The sequence below is a fragment of the Trachypithecus francoisi genome, unplaced genomic scaffold, assembly GCF_009764315.1.
Source record: "Trachypithecus francoisi isolate TF-2019V2 unplaced genomic scaffold, Tfra_2.0 Lachesis_group0, whole genome shotgun sequence".
NCBI classification, from domain to species: domain Eukaryota; kingdom Metazoa; phylum Chordata; class Mammalia; order Primates; family Cercopithecidae; genus Trachypithecus; species Trachypithecus francoisi.
In genome coordinates, this window is record NW_022681453.1 from 26040585 (window position 1) to 26066690 (window position 26106).

A 26106-nucleotide genomic window follows, 5' to 3' on the forward strand; every position below is an offset into this window, starting at 1 on the left:
TATTTATTTTTGAGATGGAGTCTCTCTCTGTCGCCAGGCTGGAGTGCAGTGGTGCGATCTCAGCTCACTGCAACCTCCACCTCCTGGGTTCAAGCGATTCTTCTGCCTTAGCCTCCTGAGTAGCTGGGATTACAGGCACGTGCCACTATGCCCAGCTAATTTTTGTGTTTTTAGTAGGGATGGGGTTCACAGTGTTGGCCAGGATGGTCTCGATCTTGACCTCGTGATCTGCCTACCTTGGCCTCCCAAAGTGCTGGAATTACAGGCATGAGCTGCTGCTCCCGGCCAAAATATATTTTTTCTTTATTTACAAGCCTCTAGTGATTCACAAGATTTGAAATATAACTTTAAATAATTTCAGTAGTGATAATAGCAGCTAATTAGCCAGGAGCAGTGATACATGCCTGTAGTCCCAACCAATTGGGAGGCTGAGGCCAGAGGATCACTTGAGCCTGGGAGTTAGAGGCTGCAGTTCACAGTGATCATGCTGTGAAAAGCCACAAAGCCACATTACTCCAGCCTGGTCAACGCAGCAAGGTGCCATCTCTTAAATAAATAAATAAATAAATAAGTAAATGCAGCTAATCATTATTTGGTACTTATAAACCAGTACTGTTCAAACTTTTTATATATATTAATTTATTTAATCATTTTTTAAGATGAAGAAACACTCAAATAATTTTTCTTTTGACCCCTTTAAACATAGATGCTCAATTGATTCATTCCACAAAGATTAATTAAACATGTATGTACCAGGCATTACTATAACTGTTGGGGTTATTAGAAGTGAATAAGACAAGAAGGCTTTGCCTTCATAGAGTTTACATGCTCTTGAGGAGACAAAAAGTAGTAAACCAAAAAATTAATATGTTAGGAAGTGATGAGTCCACTGAAGAAAACAAAGACTGTAAGGGGATAGGGAACAATAAAGGTAGTATGTGACTGAACAGAGAGGGGACTAAGCTGAGTTGTATGTGTGTCTGGAGAAAGTATGTGAAATAAAAACCGTATGAAATGCTAAGACTGAGATTGGAGTTTTAGAAGAATTCAAACACCTTTTTAAAATAAAAGGCCAGAGTGTAAATACTTTAGGCTTTGCAGGCTGTAAGGTCTCTTGGCAGCTACTCAGTTCTGCCATTGTAGGGAAACTTAGCCATGGACAGTATGCAAATGAATGGACCTGGCTATGTTCCTATAAAACTTTATTTGCTAAACAGGCAGCAGGTTGGATTTGGCCCAGTGGGGGTATAGTTGACTGTCCCCTGGGGTAGATCACAAGGGACCTTTAGGTCATGGTAGGAACTTCAGATTTTGTTTTAAGGGTGAGAGAGTTTTGAGCAATAAATTACAATCTTCTGATACATGTTTATAATTTTTGTACAGGTCAGTATGTAGATCTTCAACATACTAGAGAAAGACTAGCTCTCAAAGTCTGTGTTTATACTATTTTATTATCTGCTATGTTCATGTAACAAGCATTTGCAAACAACTGTTATGTGTCAGAAGTGTGTTAGGAATTAAATTATTAATAAAATACTTCTCTACTTTCACCAGAACCTAAATTCCTGTATTTCTCTCATTTATCTTGGTAATCCACAGTGAGTGCCTGGTGCATAGTAAATATTTGAAAGAATGAGTATATTCTCTCAAGGAATTCATAGTACTTTGGGCAAGGTAGACATAATGAATAGTTGCAATATACCTTAAGAGAGATAGGAATGAAGGAATGGAGGCTTAGAGAGGAGAGATTCCAAACATATTTAGAAGAAAGGAAGAGAAGATAATTTCAGTTTTAGACATGGTGAGATTTAAGTCCCTGTGGTATTTCTGGGTGAAGATGTTTGGAAAGTAGTTGGACAATGGACCAGTAGTGTCCTGGGGCCGAAGAATGCTAGACTTGACATCAACATTTAGAAATTACTCAAGGAAATTACTCAAGGTAGTTAAAGCCATTAAAAAATGTTGTTGTTCTTGACAGACATCTTAAAAACTAATGCACATATTTAGATTATAATCAGAGAAAGGGAAAGGCAATAAAAGCCTAAGAAGGAAGGAATGAACAAGCACATAAAAGTAGGAGTGAGTGGCATCCTAGAAGTTAAAGCAGTAGTGTTTCCAAAGGGAGGCAGTAAACTTGATTAAATATGGTGAATGGACCCATTCGTAGTAAAATATTATAAAAAGCGTAAGTCACAAGGACAAGAGAATGGGAGAGAAGACTATAGCGGATAATAGATGCCAACAAAATTTTGAAAGATGTGAAACATACAGTTGAATGGTAGGAGATTTGGGTTTCCACCTTTTCTTTTCTGAAGGCCTGCAGTCGGGTAAAGGAAACCTCAGAAAACCAAGTCAAAACTGTGGCTAAGAGGCACTTAATACCTGCCAGGTAGGGCAGGAATGCATGGTTGCTAAAAACAGGATTAAAAGTTTATATAAGAATAATCTGGGCCGGGCGTGGTGGCTCAAGCCTGTAATCCCAGCACTTTGGGAGGCCGAGATGGGCAGATCACGAGGTCAGGAGATCGAGAGCATCCTGGCTAACACGGTGAAACCCCGTCTCTACTAAAAAAAAAAAAATACAAAAAATTAGCCGGGCATGGTTGCGGACGCCTGTACTCCCAGCTACTCGGGAGGCTGAGGCAGGAGAATGGCGTGAACCCGGGAAGTGGAGCTTGCAGTGAGCCCAGATCGCGCCACTGCACTCCAGCCTGAGTGACAGAGCGAGACTCCGTCTCAAAAAAAAAAAAAAAGAATAATCTGAACTATTTTCTTATTTTTCTTCTTCTATTTTTTTTCTTTTTTTTTTTTTGAGACAGGATCTCTGTTGCCTAGGCTATAGTACAGTGGCATGATCTTGGCTCACTGCAGCCACAACCTCACAGGTATCGATCCTCCCACCTCAGCCTCCCAAGTAGTTGGGACTAAGGGCACACATCACACCCAGTTAATTTTTCTATTTATTTTTTAGTAGAGACAGGGTTTCGTCATGTTCCCCAGGCTGGTTTCGAGCTCCTGGGCTCAAGCAAACTGCCTGCCTCGGCCTCTCAATGTGCTGGGATTACAGGCGTGAGCCACCACACCAGGCTCATTTTTCGTATTCTTCTCCATGCAGACAGACAAGTATCTCTTTCCTTATTCAGAAAGACTAAAGGTTTGCTCTCTGGAGGCTGAAATGGAGAGTCTGTAGACTGTGGTATTTCAGATACGTCTGAGGGGGTAGGTCTGAGCATCTCACTGTGGGGAAAAGTGGGAGAGTTCAACTGAACCAGAATGCTGGCCAACAGGCTTATACTCCCCAGAAAGGCAGTTACAGGGCTCTACTCCAGAGAAACCAATCAGACAAAGAGAAACACATACTGATACTCATATTTGAACTGTGCTATTTAAGCACTTTGGGAGGCCAAAGTGGGCAGATTCCTTGAGCTCAGGAGTTCAAGACCAGCTTGGGCAACATGGTGAAACCCTGTCTCTACAAAAAATGCAAACCATCAGCCAGACATGGTGGTGTGTACCTGTTATTCCAGCTACTTGGGAGGCTGAGGTGGGAGGATGGCTTGAGCCTGGGAGGTGGAGATTGCAGTGGGCAGAGATCACGCCACTGCACTCCAGCCTGCGTGATAGAGCTGGACCTTGTCTCAAAAAAAAAAAAAAACATAAAAAAAAAGTCTCCCAACAAACTGCCACTGTGTGTTTTGGGTGTAATAAGCCCTGCACACGCATATAATAAGACTTTGTCAGCTTCTTATTGCCTTACCCTTGAATATGAAGAGAAAGCCAAGATCAGACTTTTGAGGAAATTCTTTCTTGACAAAGAGATCAAACCCAAAAAAGAAAAAACACAGAAAAATGTGAGTAGGGAAGAAATAGGAAAAAGGTAAAAAGTAGAACCTTTTTTTTTTGAGACGGAGTTTCACTCTTCTTGCCCAGGCTGGAGTGCAATGGCGCAATCTCGGCTCACCACAACCTCTACCGCCGGGTTCAAGCAATTCTCCTCCCTCAGCCTCCCGAGTAGCTGGGATTAGAGGCATCCACCACCACGCCCAGCTAAATTTGTATTTTTAGTAGAGATGGGGTTTCTCCATGTTGGTCAGTCTGGTCTCGAACTCCCGACCTCAGGTGATCGGCCTGCCTCAGCCTCCCAAAGTGGTGGGATTACGGGCGTGAGCCACCACGCCCGGCCAGCTTGTTGTTGTTGTTGTTTTGTTTTGTTTTGTTTTTCTGAGACAGAGTCTTGCCCTGTCGCCCAGGCTGGAGTACAGTGGTGCAATCTTGGCTCACTGTAAACTTTGCCTCCCAGATTCAAGCAGTTCTCCTGCCTCAGCCTCCTGAATAGCTGGGATTACAGGCACGCATCACCACGCCCAGCTAATTTTTGTGTTTTTGGTAGAGACGAAGTTTCACCATGTTGGTAAGGCTGGTCTCAAACTCCTGACCTCATGATCCGCCCACCTCGGCCTCCGAAAATGCTGGGATTATAGGCATGAGCCACTGCGCCCAAGAAGCAGAAACTTTAAAAAATATATAAAATATATATATGTGTATATATATATTTTTTGAGACGGATTCTCACTCTGTTGTCCAGGCTGGAGCACAGTGGCATGATCTCGGCTCACTGCAACCTCTGCCACCCGGATTCAAGTGATCCTTCTGCCTCAGCCTCCTGAGTAGCTGGGATTACAGGCGCCCACCACCACGCCTGGCTAATTTTTGTATTTTTAGTAGAGCCGGGTTTTCACCATGTTGGCCAGGCTGGTCTCGAACTCCTGACCTCAGGTGAACTACCCGCCTTGGCCTCCCAGTGTGCTGGGATTACAGGCATGAGCCACTGCACCCAGCTTAAAAGTATAATTTTTGAAGTTTTATGGATGAAGCAAGATAAAGATGGTATTTTTAAAAGGAGCAGGGAGCAAATAGAATTTTTGAAAACTGAAAATATAATACCAGATTTTTAAAAACTGTAAGAAGATTGAGGAGAAAGTAGAGGAAGTGTCCCAGAAAATATAAGAAAAAGTCAAGAGTTTTGTTTTGTTTTTTTTTTCAAGAGGGAAAATTAAAGAAAATTTGGGGTTTAATCCTAGAGATCTAATATCTTAATAATGAATTCCAGAGGGGGAGAATAGTGGAGAGCGAGAGAATGGAATAATTTATCAATTAAGTAAAATACAAGATAATTCCCCAGAAGTGAAAGGTATGAGCTTATAGACTGAAAAAAAAAAATGCACTGAGTACTTAGCACAATATATTTTAAATGACCACTCATTAAGCCAGACACAGAATGTCATATGTTATATTGTTTTATTTATATGAAATATCCAGAACAGGTAAATCCATAGAGATAGCAAGCAGATGTGTGACCGCCAGGGACTGGTGAGGTGGAGATGGGGAGTAAATGCTTAATGGGTATAGGGTTTTTGTTTGGGTAATGAAAATGTTTTGGAACTAGGCACAACATAGTGAATATACTAAATTCTACGGTATTGTTCACTTTAAAATGGTTGTTTTATGTTATGTGAATTTCACCTCATTTAAGGAAAAAAGAGACTACACACTGAGGAATATGAAATTTAAGAACACCAGGAATAAACAGAAGATTCTGAAACCTTCTAGAGAGAAACAAAGGATATCATATAGTCTTAATAAGCTAAATTTTTTGAGTGTCGCTCTTGTTGTCCAGGCTGAAGTGCAATGGCGTGATCTCTGCTCACCGCAATCTCCGCCTCCCGGGTTCAAACAATTCTCCTGCCTCAGCCTCCTGAGTAGCTGGAATTACAGGCATGCACCACCACATCCGGCTAATTTTGGGGTTTCTCCATGTTGGTCAAGCTGGTCTCGAACTCCCGACCTCAGGTGGTCCGCCCACCTTGGCCTCCCAAAGTGCTGGGATTAAAGGCATGAGCCACCATGCCCGGCCAAGCCATGAAATCTTAATGGCTCAACTAAACAAACATTTATTTCTCATTCACACTACATGTCCATGGTGAGGAAGACCACTCTACTCCATATTGTCACTCAGAGATCTAGACAGATGGAGTCTTTACTATCTTACGATGTTGCTGTCTCAGCACACAGCTTCTAGAGTTCCTGTGGTGGGATAAGGTGTAAAACACGTGTATTTTCTCTTAAATGCTTTGGCCCTGGCTAGCATCAGTCCTATGAATCTTCCTCAGTGCTAGGGAGTTGGGATGTGCAGTCCTCCCTGATGCCCAAACAGAACAGGCAAACCAGGTGTTGCTGAGTGTAAGAAATCCCTACTATGTGTACTGAGGAACAGGATTCAGGCCGTATTAGACTCACCTTCTGGTTGGAAGCTAGAAGACAGTGGAACAATGCTTTCAAAATTCTGACGCAAACGTATTTCCTGTAGATTTGTGTATCTAGTCAGACCATCAATCACATGTGAAGGTAGAATGCTAACATTTTCAGAGAAGCAAAATCACAAAGTATTTAACTTCTGTTCACCCCTTTTCAGGAAATTATAAGAGGATATGTTACAATAAAACAAAAGAATAAAACAGAAGGAGGAAGATGGGGATATATAATGTGATAAATTACTTGGTGTGTTTGACAGTATTGAAAGTTGTATGGTTCTGTGAGAACTTGGGCTATGTTTGAAATATATACAAATTAATAAAACAAAAAAAGAAGCATTATAAATTCTGAGTATACTGAAGGCCATACAAGGAAGGAAATATAATTGTAGCATACTATATGACTCATTATATAAAATAATTTTTCAATATAAATGCTGAGTATGGGCCAGGCACAATGACTCATACCTGTAATCTCAGCATTTTGGGAGGCTGAAGCGGGTGGAGGTCAAGAGATCAAGACCATCCTGGCCAACATGGTGAAACCCCATCTCTACTAAAAATACAAAAATTAGCTGGGCATGGTGGTGTGGACCTGTAGCCCCAGCTACTCAGGAGGCTGAGGCAGGAGAATTGTTTGAACCCGGGAGGCAGAGGTTGCAGGGAGCTGAGATTGTGTCACTGCACTCCAGGCTGCACTCCAGCCTGGCAATAGAGTGAGACTCCGTCTCAAAACAAAAAAAAAGGACTGGTTATAGATTGACAAAATACAACTCTTGAGGATGGTAGTGGAAAATGGCAAAGCTTAACCATGTAAAACAGATTGTCAATAAATATCTAAAATGGAAAAACAAAAAATCAATATATTACTTAGAAATATAAATGTAAGTATCAGAAGAAATGGCTAAAAGTTGTAGGAAGTGAATTTTAGGAATGGAGTGAAGTAGGACAGAGGACAGGTAGGACAGCCTACATTATACATGTTAATCAAAATCTGTTACTTTCTGTTTTTGTTTTTGGGTTTTTGTTTTTTTTTTTTTTGAGATGGAGTCTCGCTCTGTCGCCCAGGCTAAAGTACAGCGGCACCATCTCTGCTCACTGCAAGCTCCGCCTCCCGGGATCACGCCATTCTCCTTCCTCAGCCTCCCGAGTAGCTAGGACTACAGGCGCCCACCACCATGCCCGGCTTTTTGTATTTCTAGTAGAGACAGGGTTTCATCGTGTTAGCCAGGATAGTCTCGATCTCCTGACCTTGTGGTCCGCCTGCCTCAGCCTCCCAAAGTGCTGGGATTACAGGCGTGAGCTACCGCGCCTGGCCCCTCTTTCTGTTTTTAAAAAGGCGGAGTCAAAATGCCACATACTGCAAAGAGCCTATGAGAAATGAAAATTAAGAAAAGGAGCCATGAGCATTGAGAGACAAGAGGCTATAATGATATTGGAGCAGTTTCAGTGGTTGAGTGGTGGGTGTAGACCAAGTTGCAGTTGGTTGTAAAGTAAAAGAATAGAAAATTTTCTTCACATATATTGCAAATGAGTAAATTGAAGGAGACTAACTGACATGCAGGAATAAATAAGGGGACACAGACTAGATGTATCTTCTTCAATGAAATGTAGAATATGAAAATATGACTTTAAATTATAAAGAAGTAACATTATATGTTTACAGAGAATCCCCCATAAAACAAAACAAAATTTTTTTATTTATTTGAATAGTTAGCTTTTCTAAAATGATTTATTTACTGAAATACATTATATAGACATCTCTGCTGAATTATGTCAGCAGAGAACAGTAAACTATCGGTATAACTTAATTTTTATTACTTCATTTGAATAAATACCTTTTCATAAATCATTTATTTTAACTTAATAGCCTTGATCTAAAGAGGATTGCTTTGATTATTTCTTCTGAGCCCTTTTTATAAAAAGGTCTAGGCTTTTAAAATAAGGTGAAAATAAAAGGCAGATTGCCTGCCTGCCCCTAGTTTTCTGCGTTAATGTGATTGCTCCATCATAGTTCCAGTTCTCTTAGTTCCCCTTCCAGATTCAAGTTTTTATTCAAGCTTGGTCATAGGAGTAATGTTATCATCTTTAAATTTGGTCATGGAATGTGTTACACTGCCCAGCTCAGGGAAATGCTGCTCAGTTTGGGCTTGGATGGTAATGTTTATTTTCCTTGGCAGAGAAGCTGATCGTCGAAGGGCATCTAACCAAAGTGGTAGAAGAAACAAAGCTTTCAAAAGGTTTGTTTTCTGTTTTTTCTATGTTTTTTGACAGTTCTTTTGGATAATGAAGGTTAGTATATATTTTCAAGGTTATAGTATTTTAACCATCCGTTTACTTCTTATAGCTCACAAAATAGCAAGCCAGTAAGAGTATCAGATAATGTATAAAATAATTAGACTTCTGTTTTAAGAAGGGTATCTTAACTGGAATGTGTCTTTTTAAGTGGATGTATATTTATGTTTTTTTGAATATTAGTACTTGGTATAGGTTTCTTTAGGTATTAAAGATTTGTTGCAATCTCTCTCACTCCCAGCATTAATTTCAGCTTTGATCTCAAATTTAAAAAAAAAACACAATGTAAATCTTTTGTGATACAACTTAAGTGAAACATGCTTGCAGTTCTTTTTTGGGAGTTGCTGTACCTTTAAAATCTCTTATGATGTTTAATTCCTTAATTTTGGGCACCTCAGTTTGATTTAAACAAAATTAATGACTTTTGTGAATGTAGAGTCTTCTTATATTTTATAATGAGTAGTCCAGTAATGGCCCAAAGTAGTTTATTGTGTTAATTCTGTTACAATTGTCAGAGAAGAAAAGTGAGTTTTAAAGCACCATATTGTCAAGTCACTTTTATACATAGGGAAATTAGGCAAATAAATTTGGTGGCATGTGTTTATCATAGTAGAACTTTCATTAGACTATTCCAGTATAAAATTTAAAACTAGATTCACAGTCTTTTTGGCCAGTTAAAACATTGGGTTATAAAAGTTTGAGATACTTAATTTTAGTACATTCTATTTTATTAAAGTAACTGGATTCATTTGGCTTTTTTAACCATTTAAGAGAATGGTGTTATTTCAGATATCTCATGGTTTCCATTCTGAATTTTGTGCACAGCAAATGCCATATTTGGGGAAAAAATGCACAGAATATGCATCATTAATATTGTTCTGGCAAACAGGCATTGAGTTTCAGAACAGTGAACTATTTTTAGTACATATGGCAATTTTTTTCACCTTATTAAAGTGAGATGAGAACAGACCTTAAAATAGCTTTTACGTCACCATCCAAATACCTATTCAGATTAGTTGGTTGAATAGCCAGCACTTTGAAGTAGAGCCTTAGGAAAAAAAAAAATGAATGCTTCTTTAATTAAAATGTTTTGCTGTCTTAGCGCTTATATTTAATGCATTCTAAATTAGAAAATACGTTCTTGAAATTATGTTGTGTCATTATTGGGAAAGTTTTGTGTGTTACTGATTTCCCTTTTTAATTTATTGTTTTTATCTTATTGATACATAATGTGCATATTTTCAGGATATGTTTTATAGTCTGATACATTCGTTTAATGTATCAAGATCAAATCAGAGTAATTAGAATATCATCACTTTAAATATTTATCTTTGTATGATTTCCTTGTAAACCTGACTGTAAACTGTTTATTGGAAGTTTTAAAGAACATGCCTTTTGATCCAGCAATTCCACTTTTGGGTTTTTAACCTTTTGTTGTTGTTGTTGTTGTTGTTGTTGTTGTTGTTGTTGAGACGGAGTTTCACTCTTGTTGCCCAGGCTGGAGTGAAGTGGCACAATCTCAGCTCACTATAACCTCCACCTTCTGGGTTCAAGTGATTCTCCTGCCTCAGCCTCCTGAGTAGCTGGAATTATAGGCGCATGCCACCATGCCCGGCTAATTTTGTATTTTTAGTAGAGAATGAGGTTTCACCATGTTGGCCAGGCTGGTCTCAAACTCCTGACCTCAGGTGATCCACCCACCTCGGTCTCCCAAAGTGCTGGGATTACAGGCGTGAGCCACCATGTCTGGCCTGGGTTTTTAATCTTAAGGAACAAATTGGACTAATGAGCAAGAATGTTTGTTTCAGTGTTGTTTAAAAGCAACAAGAGGAAAGCATTAGGGTCCATTAATAAGGGTATTTATTAAATAAATTATGGCAAATAAGTCCATGTAAATGAATAGAATATGTTCTTTAAGGATGATAATACAAATATAAGCTTTATATACTCAGGGATTTTTCTATCAGTAGCGAACATTTTACTAGCATCGTTCACAGTTAATATGCAAAGATAGGCTAATCCTTGTAACAAACTAGATGGCTGAAATAAGTTACGTTTTAAATCGCACTATAAAATGTTTTATTTTGGATTTGGCTAAATTGTCTTTAATTGGCAGTGTTTTTGGTGGAATTTTCTTGTTTGGATTGAAAATATCAATTGCCGTAAATGCTACCCTAAAGAATGCCATAGGCCAGGTGTGGTGGTTCACACCTGTAATTCTAGCACTTGGGAGACAGGTGGAAGGATTACTTGAGCCCAAGAGTTCAAGACTAGCGTGGGCAACGTAGTGACACCCCCTCTAAAAAAGAAAAAAAAAAAAAAAGAAATTCCATAGTATATACAGATGTGCCATTACAGATGAGAATCTGGGGCCTAATTAATTGCCAGTCATCTTTGATAAACTGCTGGGCCTATAGTAAGGATTTCTGAGGACAATTCTTTGAAAATTAGGCCTAAGATGTCTTCATTGGACCAGGCAGAAGAACTCTTGTAAATAATTTCAAAACTTTTTTTTCTTTCTTTCTTTCTTTTTTTTTATTTTATTTATTTATTTGTTTGTTTATTTATTTATTTATTTTGAGACAAAGTCTCGCTGTCACCCAGGCTGGAGTGCAATGGCACAATCTCGGGTCACTGCAACATCCACCTCCCAGGTTCAAGCAGTTCTGTACCTCAACCTCCTGAGTAGCTGGGATTACAAGTGCCCAGGACAACGTCCAGCTAATTTTTTGTGTTTTTGGTAGAGATGGGGTTTCACTATCTTGGCCACACTGGTCCTGAACTCCTGACCTCGTGATCCATCCACCTTGGCCTCCCAAAGTGCTGGGATTACAGGCATGAGCCACCGCGCCCAGCCCAAAACTTTTTAAAAAGTTTTTTCTTGGCCAGGTGCAATGGCTGAGGCCTGTAATTCTAGTGCTTTGGGAGGCTGAGATGGGAGGATCAGTTTAGCCCAGGAGTTTGAGACCAGCCTAGGCAACATAGCAAGACCTTATCTCTACTAAAAATGTAAAAAAGATAGCTGGGTGTAGTGACATGGTCCTGAAGTCCCAGCTGCTCGGGAGGTTGAGGCAGGAGGATCCTTTGAGCCCAGGAGGTCAAGATTGTAGTGAGCTGTGTTTGTCCCACTGTGCTCCAGCCTGGACAACAGAGCAAGACCCTGTCTCCAAAAAGAAAAAGTTTTTTCTTACTGTGATTCAGGGACAGTTATCTTTAGAAATAAAAGACTGTTAATTTTCTTATTTTAAATGCCACTTTTTTTTATAAGAACTAATCTTTTTTTTTTTAAGGGTTTTATTATGTGAGTAAAATCTTAGTAAGGCAGCCTTCTTACTCATGTTTTTATGTAACAGAGCCTTTTCCTTTAATCATCTTTATACAGTGTCCACATTGTCTTGGGAATTGTACTATATTTGTTGCAGTTTTTTGAATACTTTAGCAAAGCTTGCTTCGTTTTTGTTTCCAGTTGGCAAGTGGACAACCTTGAACAAAAGCCCCAGCCCTCAGCAAAGCAGACATGATCCACATTATAATTTAATATGAGCTACGTGTAATAACCAGTATTCCATTTTGGACAAGGGTGGCGAAGAAGTAAGAGATTCAGTGACCTGACCTGTTTTAAAAGTACTTTGCGTACCTGTAGATTTTGAGCATTCATAGCCTGAAGCGGTTTTATTGATATAAGATATTTAACTGTAATAAGATTTTGCTTTTACTTTTTTTCTTGGTAGAAAATCAGACAAGAGCGAAAGAATCTGATTTATCAGATACTCTGAGTCCAAGCAAGGAAAAAAGCAGTGACGACACTACAGGTGAGTTTTAACCTCATATTTACAGACCTGCAGCTGTTAATGGAAGTTTAGGTGTATAGGTTAATGTGAGTGGAAATTTCAAAGTTTGCGTTTGGCGGAAAAAAAAAAAAAACACTTCCATTTATCAAGTCATCCCCTTTGAATGTTGGATATTTTGTTTGTTAAAACTACTTTCAGCTACCCGAATATAATAGCTGTGTCAATTCCAGTTGTTTATTTTGATAACAATAGCTTTCTGATAGATCTGAATACTGTCTGTAATTATATACTTATTTTTTTCCTCTCTGTAGACGCCCAAATGGATGAACAGGACCTAAACGAGCCTCTTGCCAAAGTGTCCCTTTTAAAAGGTACTTTAATATTTTTTTGTTTGTTTGTTTGTTTTTTGTTTTTGTTTTTGTTTTTGTTTTTGTTTTTTTGTTTTTTGTTTTTTTTCCCCAGTTCCACAGAACTGATTTTATTAGCCAATACATACCAAAGATGGGCAGAAAAAGAAGTATTATTTTTGTAGTTTTCTTTCATAATGGAAGCCTTATGCTATTACAGACTGTGGTTTTCCAGTCTTTTGATTAAGCCTTGCCAGTTGTGTGCCGCTGCAGCACCAACGAAACTGTTTTGCAGCCTGTCACCTCCTCCGGCAGGCAGCCATCCTGGTCTCGGAGAGTGGGGTCAGCACCAGACTGGAGCAGCAGCTCTACAATATCCAGAAACTCACAGGCAGAGGCATAATGTAGAGCTGTTTGGCCTTCATTGTCCTGACAGTTAATGTCAGCTCTATGCTGCAGCAAGACTGTGACTAGTTCCTTATGTCCTCGATCACAGGCCCAGTGAAGTAGAGCCCTACCCTCTTCATCTTTCACATTCACATCCACATTTTTCGATTTGATGGCTTTGGTTATATGGTCAATGTTGTTTTCCCTGCAGTAATCAAATATATTTTTGTCTTCTTACCTGATGGTTTCTTCATGATATAGAGAACTAATAACTGGCCCACCAAAACCAGTATTTGCTTCTTTTCCTTTCTTCTCTGGTATCTGAGGATTCCAACCTGGATCTAGTTTTTTAACTACTGCAATATATTCCTGCATTGCTTGGCTGGGGCTTGAATCACCAAGTGCTTTCCAGGCTTCCCATTTTTGCTTTCCTTCAAAATCAAAGAAGCTTGGTTTAGGAGTATTGCAATTTCCAAGTTTGACCTGTTTGTACCTGGCATACAGATACAAGAACTGCTCACTGCTGGCCACCTGAATTAGGCCTTGCAGGTGCGCGGCAGCCTTCTCAAACAGCTCAGCCAGGCAACTGGACTCCTCGATCTCAGGGCTATGGGGGAACTCCACCTCCCCGGAGTCGTCCCCTGAGCTCAGCTCTCCACCGCTGTCGCCGGTGGTGGCCCCCGCGGGCAGGAATGATGAAGCCATATCTCCTTGCTCGCTCCGTCCCTCTGCGTCCGGCGTGTCCTCCTTGGATCGGGTGTAAGACCGGCTTGGAGGCCTGGCCCACCAGTCTGGGTCCCGAGCCTGAGCTCCAGTCGGACCCAAGCTCAGTCGCGGCGCGCTCCCTCACGTAACCCTGCTCCCTGCCCACTTCTTTTAATATGTTTTTATTACATCGTAAACCAGGGTATCAAATCACCCTTTGCCATAAAATCTGTTCTAGATATTATGTGAAGTTTTCATTTTTAGTTGAGAGATTAAGATGGGTTCTGTAAAGTAGCAGGAACTAAAAATTTAAAGTTTTGGTGTTTATACCCAATATTTCAAACAATGTCGAATAATTTGGATCAGATCAGTCAAGATTATAAGGAACAAAGTGTTCAGTGATAGAATATGAAATGCAGCTGTGTTTTTTGTTTACCCTTGTATCTCTAATACGAATTTATTAGCACTTTTAACATAATTAGAATAAGGTGAAAATCTTAACTCTCTTGAAAGACTCACCAGTTTGCTCTGTTATCATATGGTAACAGTTGTAAATTTCCCTATTTTCTGGTGTTCTTCATCTTCTAGTAAATATCCCCAGGTTCTTACGACACTCTTCTAGAAATTTTGGGCTAAGAAATTTTAGATAGATGGCCAGGCGTGGTGGCTCACACCTGTAATCCCAGCACTTTGGGAGGCCGAGGCAGGTGGATCACCTGAGGTCAGGAGTTCGAGACCAGCCTGAGCAACATGGAGAAACCCTGTCTCTACTAAAAATACCAGATTAGCCAGCCATGGTGGTGCATGCCTGTAATCTCAGCTCCTAGGGAGGCTGAGGCAGGAGAATCATTTGAACTCAGGAGGCAGAAGTTGCGATGAGCCGAGGTCATGCCATCGCACTCCAGCCTGGGCAATAAGAGCAAAACTCCGTCTCAAAAAAGAAAGAAAGAAAGAAAGACATTTTAGATATTGATAAGATAAGCAAATGCATGAACTCTTTGTCTCACCTCTAACTAGGAAGTACATTTATTTCTTGATATTTACTTGTTTAGAATAAAGTGGGTAGAAAATAAATCAGCATTTATAAAAATGTTTTTAAAATAAAGTTCCTTGGGAATGGTTTACTGGAAAATTGTCAACATTCAGTCTCTTTTATATTACCTTATTGTACACAAGAAAAATCGACATATCTTGGCCGGGCGCGGTGGCTCAAGCCTGTAATCCCAGCACTTTGGGAGCCGAGACGGGCGGATCACGAGGTCAGGAGATCGAGACCATCCTGGCTAACACAGTGAAACCCCGTCTCTACTAAAAATACAAAAAAAACTAGCCGGGCGAGATGACGGGCGCCTGTAGTCCCAGCTACTCGGGAGGCTGAGGCAGGAGAATGGCGTAAACCTGGGAGGCGGAGCTTGCAGTGAGCTGAGATCCAGCCACTGCACTCCAGTCCGGGCAACAGAGCAAGACTCCGCCTCAAAAAAAAAAAAAAAAAAAAGAAAAATCGACATATCTTGTAAGTTCAGTCCAATGGGTTAATTAAAAATGTTGGTAGTGGTGTACTAATACCAGGCAGCTCTCTGGGATCAAAGTGATGGTAGCAGCCTGTGGAAATGTCTCTTTGTGGAAGTGCCTATTTTTCTGGCTGGACTAATAGGGAATCTTCATGTCCAGTCCCTGAACTTTGGGATTATATAAGGAAGGAGCACTCTTAATGATTTGTACTCTTCTTAGGTGATCTTTGGTGTTGATAAGGCATGCTTTTTTTCTAATGTCACAATAATAAATATAAGTTAATGTTGGTATGGTCCAGAACTCTCATCTCAGAAATGCAATACCATTATTGTGTAAAATGTAGTTACTGATACTGAAAGAATTGTCAGACCCTATGGGCCTTTATGGGAACATGGAGAAAAAAGAAAGGAGGTAAATGAGTAATGAACACACCCAAACAAAAGTAGCCCTCTTTATGGTCTTTTGCACTACAGAACTCTCCCAGAAATCTTTTTTTCTTTTTTTTATTTTTATAGGTACATAGTAGGTGTATATATTATGGGGTACATGAGATATTTTGGTACAGCCATTCAGTGTTCCCAGAAATCTTTTCAATAGCCAAGTTAAGACTGACTATAGTGTTTATGATTGTGTTAATTATATTCAACTATTATTAGTGCCTTTGTGATTTTTGTTAGTCTTAGATTTGATTTTTATCCCATTGCCTACCACAATGCAGGTATTCAGTAAAACTCAGATATATGATGAATTAATTGATAATGGACTTCTTACATTAAAATTATAAAGCCACAAGAGCATTAGGAAAGTAACACTAGCCGCAGAGCTAAGAGCCAAAGAACTCTAGGTTCAATCATAAGTTTGCCATTTATTTGTAATGTGTCCTTGACAAATTGCTTAACCCCTCTGTGATTCAGGGCTTTTTCATGTATTAGATTGACGAAAATCAACTTTATAGGATTATTGTGAAAATTGAATGAAAGAGTATGCATGGACCACACTTACCATGGTGTTGGGAACATAAAATGTTAACCACCGTAATGAAGACACTGATCATGATGATGATGGTGATTGATAAAAGCCTGTTGAAGGACTCTGAGTAACTCCATATTAATTGAATAAGATTGTGGAGTTTTAAAATTATTTCCTACGGTATTTAGGAACAAGGATTTGTTTGTGATGGATTTTTTCTACTTAGTAATGCATTTGTTTGTTTGTCACTTGCCAGATAATCAGGAAAAAAATATTTTTAATCCGTGAGTACCACCAAACAGTATCTATAAAAGTACTCACCATATAGCCTGGGAAGTCAGACTCAAGGAAGGGGGGAAGATGTAGGAAGAAGACTGGAAAATACAAGATGCATGTGGAGTAGGGGGCCTGTGTGCAGATGCTGTTAGTAACTGCTTCAGGTGCCATTGATGAAGATGGGTCAGAGTTTCCCTAATCTTGCTTTACGTTAAGGTGAAAGAACTTCTAAAACTTTTGTTTACATTTCTGTATGATTGCCAACTTTTTTGTTAATAAAGTAGTATCTTTATACATACCTGCTGAAAGATTTTGTGGCTTGATTTTATTTTTATAAATTTTTTTACTTATCTTGTTTTGTTTTGTTTTTAGAGACGGGGTCTTGCTAAGTTGCTCAGGTTGGTCTTGTACTTCTGAGCTCAAGCGTTCCTCTCACCTCAGCCTCCCATCTCAGCCTCCCAAGTAGCTGGGACTACAGGCATGCACCACCCTACCCAACTTGTTTACTCTTTCACTTTGTTTCTTTCTCTCTCAGCTTGATTTTAAGAACAGACTGTTAAGTCAGTCAGTGATTGGATGTAAAGAAAAATCACCTAGGTAGAAGGAGGCATATTTTAGAAGAGTCTCCATGAGATAATTATTATAGCTCTTTATGGTCATTATTGTTTTTCTTTTGTAAAGTTTCTCTTGTAAGAGTTTTACAGATTCTTAAAAATGACATATCAGTGGTACTTTTTAGAAACATTTATGTTATGCTTGATTATGTGTGGTGTTATGGTTTGTATCTGTATAATTAGGTTCAATAGACTGACATAATTTTCTCTTAAAAGTATAAATTACTAGAGCACAGTGTTGACCTTTAGAGCTATATAAAGAAGCTACATATAAGTAGCCTCTTTATTTTCCTCATTCAAACTCTGTGCTTGACTTCCTGAACCATTATTTTCAAGTTTTTTTCCCCCTTTTTAAAAAATAGCCAATCTTTTTATTTAGAATTATTGTGTATGACTTGTCACATTAGTCAGCTAGGACAAGGAAAATAATAATAAACATTCATTATGAGATAAAATGATGATAGCAGTAGTACTTTTTCCTTGATATAGTAATCATTTCTATCTATTTATGTTACTTTTAAATGAGAAATAAGTTGATGAAGCCATGTTTTCTGTATGCTTCAAACCGTCTCTCATGAAACATTTTTTAAAAATTGGAATTCACTTCAAATCATGTTTGTTGCAAATTTACTCTATTTGGGGAACCTTGCCAGGGACTGCAGTGGTTTTAAAGTCTAAAAAGACTGTCGGGCCGGACATGGTGGCTCATGCCTGTATTCCCAACACTTTGGGAGGCTGAGGCAGCCTGATCACTTGAGCCCAGGAGTTTGACACCAGCCTGGGCAACATGGCAAAACCCCATCTCTACAAAAATTAGCCAGGCATGGTGGTGCATGCCTATAGTCTCAGCCACTCAGAAGGCTGAGGTGGGAGGATCACTTGAGCCCAGAAGGCAGAGGTTGCAGTCAGCCCAGATCATACCACTACACTCTAGCCTCGGTGACAGAGCAAGACTGTCTCAAAAACAAAAGCAAAAATCTGTCCTCGGGATTTAAGGAATTTTAAGTCAAATTAGTGATAGTACATTTTTTAAAACTTTGTATTTTCCTTATGCCTCAACATCCCCACAAACGGGCTGTGAACACTCTGCCCTGGCAACCAGATGCACCAGTATGATAAGGCTGGGTCCCTGCCACAAGTTCCCTTCATATCCTTCCCTGACAGTGGCCTGGTGAAATTTAACGAAATCACCTCATCCTTTTTGTTTGTGTATCCTGACCCCCAATACAAGCATTTGCCTACAGGTCCTCACTCTATCAGTTATACCTGTTTGGCTGAGCCCATTTTTTGCCCTCCTCCCATATGGTTCCCTGCATGGTGTACCTTGCCTTCCTCTCTAGGACCTTTGAGTATAATAAATCCTTTAATTTCATTTGCCTCTCCAAGTATAATTCCCACAGCTATATTGGAGTGATCCTCGAGGACCCCACAGGGAAACTTACTCCCTCCCCCATTTACCACACAGAGAGGTATAGATGATAAGCTAATTATTGGTGGTTGTTGCCATCAGGAGTCAAAGAAAAGAGAATGTCCAGGGTTTTGTTTGTTTGTTTGTTGTTTGTTTGTTTGTTTGTTTTGGAGGATGGGGAAGAAAGGCATTTTGAGTTTCATGGGACAAGAGGCATTTGAGATGACTGTATAAATAGTGTGTCTTACCTTGTATATTCAGTGATTAAAAAAAAAAAACTAAACCTAAATCTGATCAAGACTTTCACTTCAATTGCCAATTTGCAGGACATACAAAGAACTAGGGACATATCCTAAATGATGTGATGGGGATACAACCAGCAAAATCCAGAATGTGGAAGATTCTACAGGACACACAACCCAGTTTCTTTAGCAATTAAATTAGAAGGGGAAAAAAAGGAAAGGGGATGGGGGAAATCCTATAAATTAAAAGAGATTTAAGAGATATATCGGCCAGGCGTGGTGGTGACTCACCCCTATAATCCTAGCATTTTGGGAGGCCAAGGTGGGTGGATCACTTGAGGTCAGGAGTTTGAAACCAGCTTGGCCATCATGATGAAACCCCGTCTCTACAAACAGTATTTAAAAAGTTAGCTGGGCATGGTGTCGCGCACCTGTAATCCCAGCTACTTGGGAGGCTGAGGCAGGAAAATCGCTTGAACCCGGGAGGTGGAGGTTGCAGTGAGCTGAGATCATGCCACCGCACTCCAGCCTGGGTGACACAGTGAGACTCCATCTCAAAAAAAAAAAAAAAAAGAGATGTCAGAGATGTCAACTATATACAATGTATGAACCTTGTATGAATCTTCAATCGAACAATTCAACTGTAAAATAAATTTGGGACAATGGAAAATTTTAATACTGACTGGATATCAAACAATTAAGAAATTGCTCATTTTTTTCCAGTGTGATCATAGTATTATAGATATTCTTTATTTTTAGTCTTGTCTTAAAGATTTTAAAGATTTTTTTATATTTACATCTATAAAATATTTTTAAATGGGTAGGATTACAAGAAGAGTAGATAAAAATACCTTAGAAAAAGGAAATATTAAAAATCACAAGCTAGATCATATGGGTTTGGATTGATAGGTATAATTAAAGTTTGTTCACATAATCCTTTGAGTGTTTTATAAGATAGAGTGATCAGGCCGGGCGCGGTGGCTCAAGCCTGTAATCCCAGCACTTTGGGAGGCCGAGACGGGCGGATCACGAGGTCAGGAGATCGAGACCATCCTGGCTAACACGGTGAAACCCCGTCTCTACTAAAAATACAAAAACTAGCTGGGCGAGGTGGCGGACGCCTGTAGTCCCAGCTACTCGGGAGGCTGAGGCAGGAGAATGGCGTAAACCCGGGAGGCGGAGCTTGCAGTGAGCTGAGATCTAGCCACTGCACTCCAGTCCGGGCGACAGAGCGAGACTCCACCTCAAAAAAAAAAAAAAAAAGGGCCGGGCGCGGTGGCTCAAGCCTGTAATCCCAGCACTTTGGGAGGCCGAGACGGGTGGATCACGAGGTCAGGAGATCAAGACCATCCTGGCTAACATGGTGAAACCCCGTCTCTACTAAAAATACAAAAAAAAACTAGCCGGGCGAGGTGGCGGGCGCCTGTAGTCCCAGCTACTCGGGAGGCTGAGGCAGGAGAATGGCGTAAACCCGGAGGCGGAGCTTGCAGTGAGCTGAGATCCGGCCACTGCACTCCAGCCCGGGAGACAGAGCAAGACTCCGTCTCAAAAAAAAAAAAAAAAAAAAAAAGAGTGATCATTATAATAATTCAGTGGCTTCTGAGCACAGCAATGATATGATCAGATCTGTATTTTGGGGAGGTTTGTTGAATGAACTCAAGTAGATAGAGGCTACAAGTAAGGCAGTCAAGAGGCTTAATCATTTGAGAGTTTGAACTAGGGTAATTACTGTGGCAGTTTCAGATAAGAAAACCCACTTGGGGCCCTGTTATTCTTATCTTTTATCTCTCCCTTGGTAATCTTATGTAGAATCCATTGGCCTGAGACACTAAATATAGGAGAGAGATGGAAGTCAGCTGTAACTCCAGCATTTGATCCTGACTGAGTGAAAATTAAGAAATATTTACTTCTGGAAGAAAAGGTGTCCTAGTAGTGGCTGTGATGGTTTTAATTTGGCACATGCTAAACAGGAAGAGTGACCATGGGTTTGCCTGGGACCTTTATGCCTATTGTCCCAGCATAATTATCGTCAAAAGTGCTCTCTTTCATATTCAAAGCTGTCCCAGTTTTATATGGTCACCCTAGGAACTGGAGATGAAGCTGGATGTGCAGAACAGAAACTAGAACCAACAAGTCATTTTCATTTATTTCTCAGATGTTTTATTGACCTGAGAGATACAGAGATAAGATACACAAGGAGGCTATAGACAGAAGATAGGAACCAGGCCTAGAAATTCTCTGCACAGGGGTGAACAGTGGTAGCAGAGGGACTTTCTAGTGAAAGAAAAGAACAATGGGGAAAGTAAAAGATCCTGCTGTTGAGAAGGAACCTGGCAGTTCAGAAAGAGTGGCAAAGGAGTAAGAATTGACAATAAGAGGCTACTACCTTAGACTATTTGACATGGCCACACGTATCCACAATGGAAAGATGATCTTCCTGCATTGTGAAGGTTGTTCTCATCAACCAAGCCTTCAGTGACTAGACATTCTGAAGGGAAGAGTGATGGTGATGGAAAGAGGACACATCCACTTGCCAGGTCACTTCTATCAGTTGATGACATGCCATATGTTATGGCTAGATCAGCTTTCCACAAGCATGCACATGCAAAATAGAACTTGGGAAAAAAATCTTTGATTTGGCCTTTTACCAGGTGGATCAGTGTCAAAGTTTAGTTGAGCAAAGGTCAGAGTTTAAATTGAATCTCCAGTCACTCTTTTGAAGATATTTGGTGACACCAAATTTAATTTAGGATATGATGTAGGTAGGTAGTCTGTCAGTTCATTTATTGTGTGAATTTACAGGATTTAGCCTTAGTCTGAGAAAAAACTGGCCCCTGGCCCAGACTATACACCAAGCAGTTCTAAAGATATACAATTTATGTTAAGGAAAAAACAGATTCTGTTAATCTTTACAACTTACATTACTCCTAAATAACATTTATTTCCATGTGACTTGCATGTCTAAATAAAATGAATTTGACTTAATAAGGCTTTCATTTATATTCATCTAAACGCTTTTCCACCAGTACTCATCACAAGACTCCCCAAGGTTGTGAAACAGATTTCTGTGTCCATTTCTAGGACAAAAACGAGGCACTATGAGAATGGACCCAAGCCACAATAAACTGATAATGCATTTTCCCACACAACCATATAAAATACAATGAGCCCTTGATCAACCTTTGCACAAAAAGAATTGCTCATTAAATGTTTGATTTTTTTAAAAAATCGTACTCGGTTTTCTAGAAAGAGGATCTGCACACTATTCGATTAATTTGAATATAGTCAGATTATTATGTCTGTGTTTATTAAGCTTAATTTGTAAAGATTTTTGGTCAGTGTCTCCACTTCTATGATCAAACACTGTGTTCAAGACCAGCCTGGGCAACATAGTGAGACCCTGACTCTACCAAAAAACTACAAATCTTAGCCAGGCACAGTGGTGCATGCCTGTAGTCTGAGCCATTCTTGAGGCTGTGGTGTGAGAATTGCTTGAGCCCAGGAGGTAGAGCCTGCAGTGAGCAGACATTGTGATACTGCGCTCCAGCCTGGCCAACAACAGACCCCATCTCGAAACAAAAGAAAACAAAGAATCAGTTGCAGACATGATAGCCTTTATGCTTAAATACCTCAGTATACATTTCTTATTTATCTTATGTAACCACCATACAATTCTCAAAATTAAGAAATTAGCATGGGTACATTACTATTCTCGAATCCAAATACCTGTTCACATTTTGACAGTTGTCTCAGTAATGTTCTTTATAACATGGCCCAGCATGGTAGCTCATACCTATAATCCTAGCACTTTGGGAGGCCGAGGATCTTTTAAGCCCAGAAGTTCAAGTTTATCTTCCAGGAGACATTGGCAATATCTGGAGACATTTTAGTTGTTGTGACCTGGGATGTGGGGCAGGGTGGAGAGGGGTACTGAATCTAGTGAATAGAGACCAGGAAAACTACTAAACATCCTACAATTCATAGGGTAGTCCCACAGCGAAGAATTTTTTTTTTTTTTTTTTTTTTTTTTTTTGAGATGGAGTCTGGCTCTCTCGCCCAGGCTGGAGTGCAGTGGCCGGATCTCAGCTCACTGCAAGCTCCGCCTCCCGGGTTTACGCCATTCTCCTGCCTCCGCCTCCCAAGTAGCTGGGACTACAGGCGCCCGCCTCGTCGCCCGGCTAGTTTTTTGTATTTTTTAGTAGAGACGGGGTTTCACCATATTAGCCAGGATGGTCTCGATCTCCTGACCTTGTGATCCACCCGTCTCGGCCTCCCAAAGTGCTGGGATTACAGGCTTGAGCCACCGCGCCCGGCCCACAGCGAAGAATTTATTCAGCTCTGGTGCAGCATAGCAAGACCCCATCTCTACAAAAAATTAAAAATTTTGCTGGGCATGGTGGCACGTGCCTGTGGTCCCAGCTACTCAGGGAGGCTGAGGAAGGGGGATAGCTTGAGCCCAGGAGGTCAAGTTGAGGCTGCAGTGAGCTGTGATGGCACCACTGCACTCTAGCCTGGGCAACAGAGCAAGACCCTGTCTCAAAAAAAGAGAAACCAGGATCTAAATGTTTGGTGTCCCCATGGCTACTGGTATATAATTGCTTCTAGGCTCACTCAGTGGACAGACTTAAGAAGTGTGTGTGTGTTTTTGTGTGTGTATGCAGTTGTACACACATCTATATTTATTTCTATATATTTCTCCAAATCTATTTGAGTTCATACCCTACACCAGAGGATTAATCCTTTTTTTTTTTTTTGATAGAGTCTCACTCTGTTGCCCAGGCTGGAGTGCAGTGGTATGATCTCGGCTCACTGCAGCCTCAGCCTCTTGGGTTCAAGCGATTCTCCTGTCTCAGCCTCCCAAGTAGCTGGGACTACAGGTGTGCATCACCAAACCCAGTTAATTTTCATATTTTTAGTAGAGATAGGGTTTTACCGTGTTGCCTTAGGCTGGTTTCGAACTCCTAACTTCAAGAGATCTGCCTGCCTTGGCCTCCCAAAACACTGGGATTACAGGTGTGAGCAACTGTGCCCGGCCCAGAGGATTAATTCTATCTTACCTATTTTCATATCTGTAATTCTCTTCTTCAACAGTGAGAAAAGTGGCTGCATTTATCTACAGTGAATTTATTTGAGCCTTTTTACAATACATAGAAAGTTGTTTCAGAATTAATAGCCAGTGCTTTTATAGAAAAGAAACCTGTGTATGAATTTTTTTTTGATTATCAAATTATTAACATATAGCAATAGTCCTCAACATGGGACATTTTACCTCCCAGGAGACATTTGACAATATCTGACCAGGAAAACTACTAAACATCCTACAGTTCATAGGGTAGTCCCACAGCAAAGAGTTTATTCAGCCCAAAATGTCAGTAGCACTGAGGTTGAAAAACTTGATCACAGAGCAAGGAAAATATCCACTCAAGGAATTAATGTCGATGTTTTTGTCAAACCACTTGAATGTAAGGTACAGGCATCATGATGCTTCTCTCCTAAATACTCCCTAAAAAAAAAAAAAAAAGAGCATTATCTTATATAATGACAAATCCAGAAACAGGGGCCAGGACCTTTGCAGACTCCAGTGGATAGTGTCGAAAGAGCTGTGAGAGAAGTTTTGTAGCTAATGCAACAGTGTCTCTGCCACTGGAAAAATCTCTCTCTGTACACGCACCTTCCCTGGCCAAAAGACCTTTTGAAGGAAGAATTGATAGGTTGACTAGAGTAGATGAACCCAGAATCAAATTTTTTCTTTCTTTTTTTTTTTTTTTGGAGACACAGTCGCTCTCTGTCGCCCAGGCTGGAGTATAGTGGCGCGATCTTGGCTCACTGCTATCTCTGCCTCCCAGGTTCAAGTGATTCTCATGCCTCAGCCTCCTAAGTAGCTGGGATTACAGGCGCACACCACCACACCCAGCTGATTTTTAGTATTTTTCCTAGAGACGGGGTTTTGCCATGTTGCCCAGGCTGGTCTCAAACTCCTGACCTCAAGTGGTCTGCCTGCCTCAGCCTCCCAGAGTGCTAGGATTACAGGCATGAACCGCTCCTAGGCCAGAATACAATTTTTCTAGAGAGAAAAATAGGATATCATCTATGAATATGAATATATATATATATATATATATAATTTCCAAAACCTATTTAATTGTATTGTGAGAGATATTCTTAGCTCTTTTTTGATGGATTGAAGTTATTATGCTGAGGTACTTATAAACCAAGGTGATACTTACATATCACTAGAAGAATATAGCTTACCTGGTGATGTATTTATTTCAGGCAGTGTTCAGTAGCAGAAGATTTTAATACTAAAAAGGAACAGAGTGATTGGAGAGGAAGGAGGTTAGGGGAAGGGGCATATTTGAAATAGAATGCTGGATTTAATTTATTTCAGTAAAACCACTTAGGTTACATCATTTAATATATTCAGCAGATTTTTGTTGTTATTGTTGGGGTTTTTTTGTTTTTGTTTTTTTGAGATGAAGTCTTGCTCTGTTGCCCAGGCTGGAGTGCAGTGGCATGATCCCAGCTCACTGCAACCTCCGCCTCCTGGGTTCAAGCAATTCTCCTGCCTCAGCCTCCTAATACTGCTGGGACTACTGGCGCCTGCCACCACACCAGGCTAATTTTTTGTATTTTTAGTAGAAATGGGGTTTCACCGTATTAGCCAGGATGGTCTTGATCTCCTGACCTCGTGATCTGCCCGCCTCGGCCTCCCAAAGTGCTGGGATTACAGGCGTGAGCCACACCACGCCCAGCCCAGACATTGTTATATGTGTGTGTTGGGGAAATGGTGATGATAAAGTAAGCTCAGTAGAGCTTTCAGCCTAGTTTTTATTTTGTGTTTCACAACTAGGGTAATTGTGCTAAAATTTAGCTGTTTCTTGAAGAAAAGTTTCTTGTTGTTTTCGTATCCAGTTAAGTTCCAAGTGAAATTTTTCTGACTGGTATCAAGAAATTTCAAAATTGATGAAGAAGAATAGCATTTTGCTCATCTCACTGAATTTCAAGTCTTAATAAGCAATGAGTTATGTAATCTATCACTGTCATTTTTATGCTAAAATTGTGAATATATAATTTATGTTAATATATGTTTTATAGTGCCATCACCATTATTACTAATATATATAACTGTATTTGTATTTTTTCCCAATTACTAAAATGCTTACTATAATTTGCTTCCAAGTTTTATTTAACTCAGTTGTTCTATGTTGTTTATGCATGTGCAAACATGAAAGAGATTACCAGTCTTTTA

General features: G+C 40.1%; 2 protein-coding genes across 35 annotated transcripts in view; one reads left to right on the forward strand and one right to left on the reverse strand.

The window, feature by feature from the left end:
• Positions 1-26106, forward strand: part of SLMAP (sarcolemma associated protein) — a 183733-nt gene that overhangs the window by 133344 nt on the left and 24283 nt on the right. For all 34 annotated transcript variants that reach the window (XM_033210222.1, XM_033210220.1, XM_033210241.1 and 31 more), the window contains 3 exons: positions 8492-8551; positions 12338-12418; positions 12709-12768. In XM_033210222.1, coding sequence (XP_033066113.1) covers positions 8492-8551; positions 12338-12418; positions 12709-12768 — 201 coding nt within the window. The remainder of the gene's footprint in view (positions 1-8491; positions 8552-12337; positions 12419-12708; positions 12769-26106) is intronic.
• LOC117083049 (acyl-CoA-binding domain-containing protein 6-like) lies at positions 12860-14007 on the reverse strand. The gene is given in 1 exon segment (XM_033210255.1): positions 12860-14007. A coding segment is annotated over 1 exon segment (849 nt). The 5' UTR covers positions 13837-14007; the 3' UTR covers positions 12860-12987.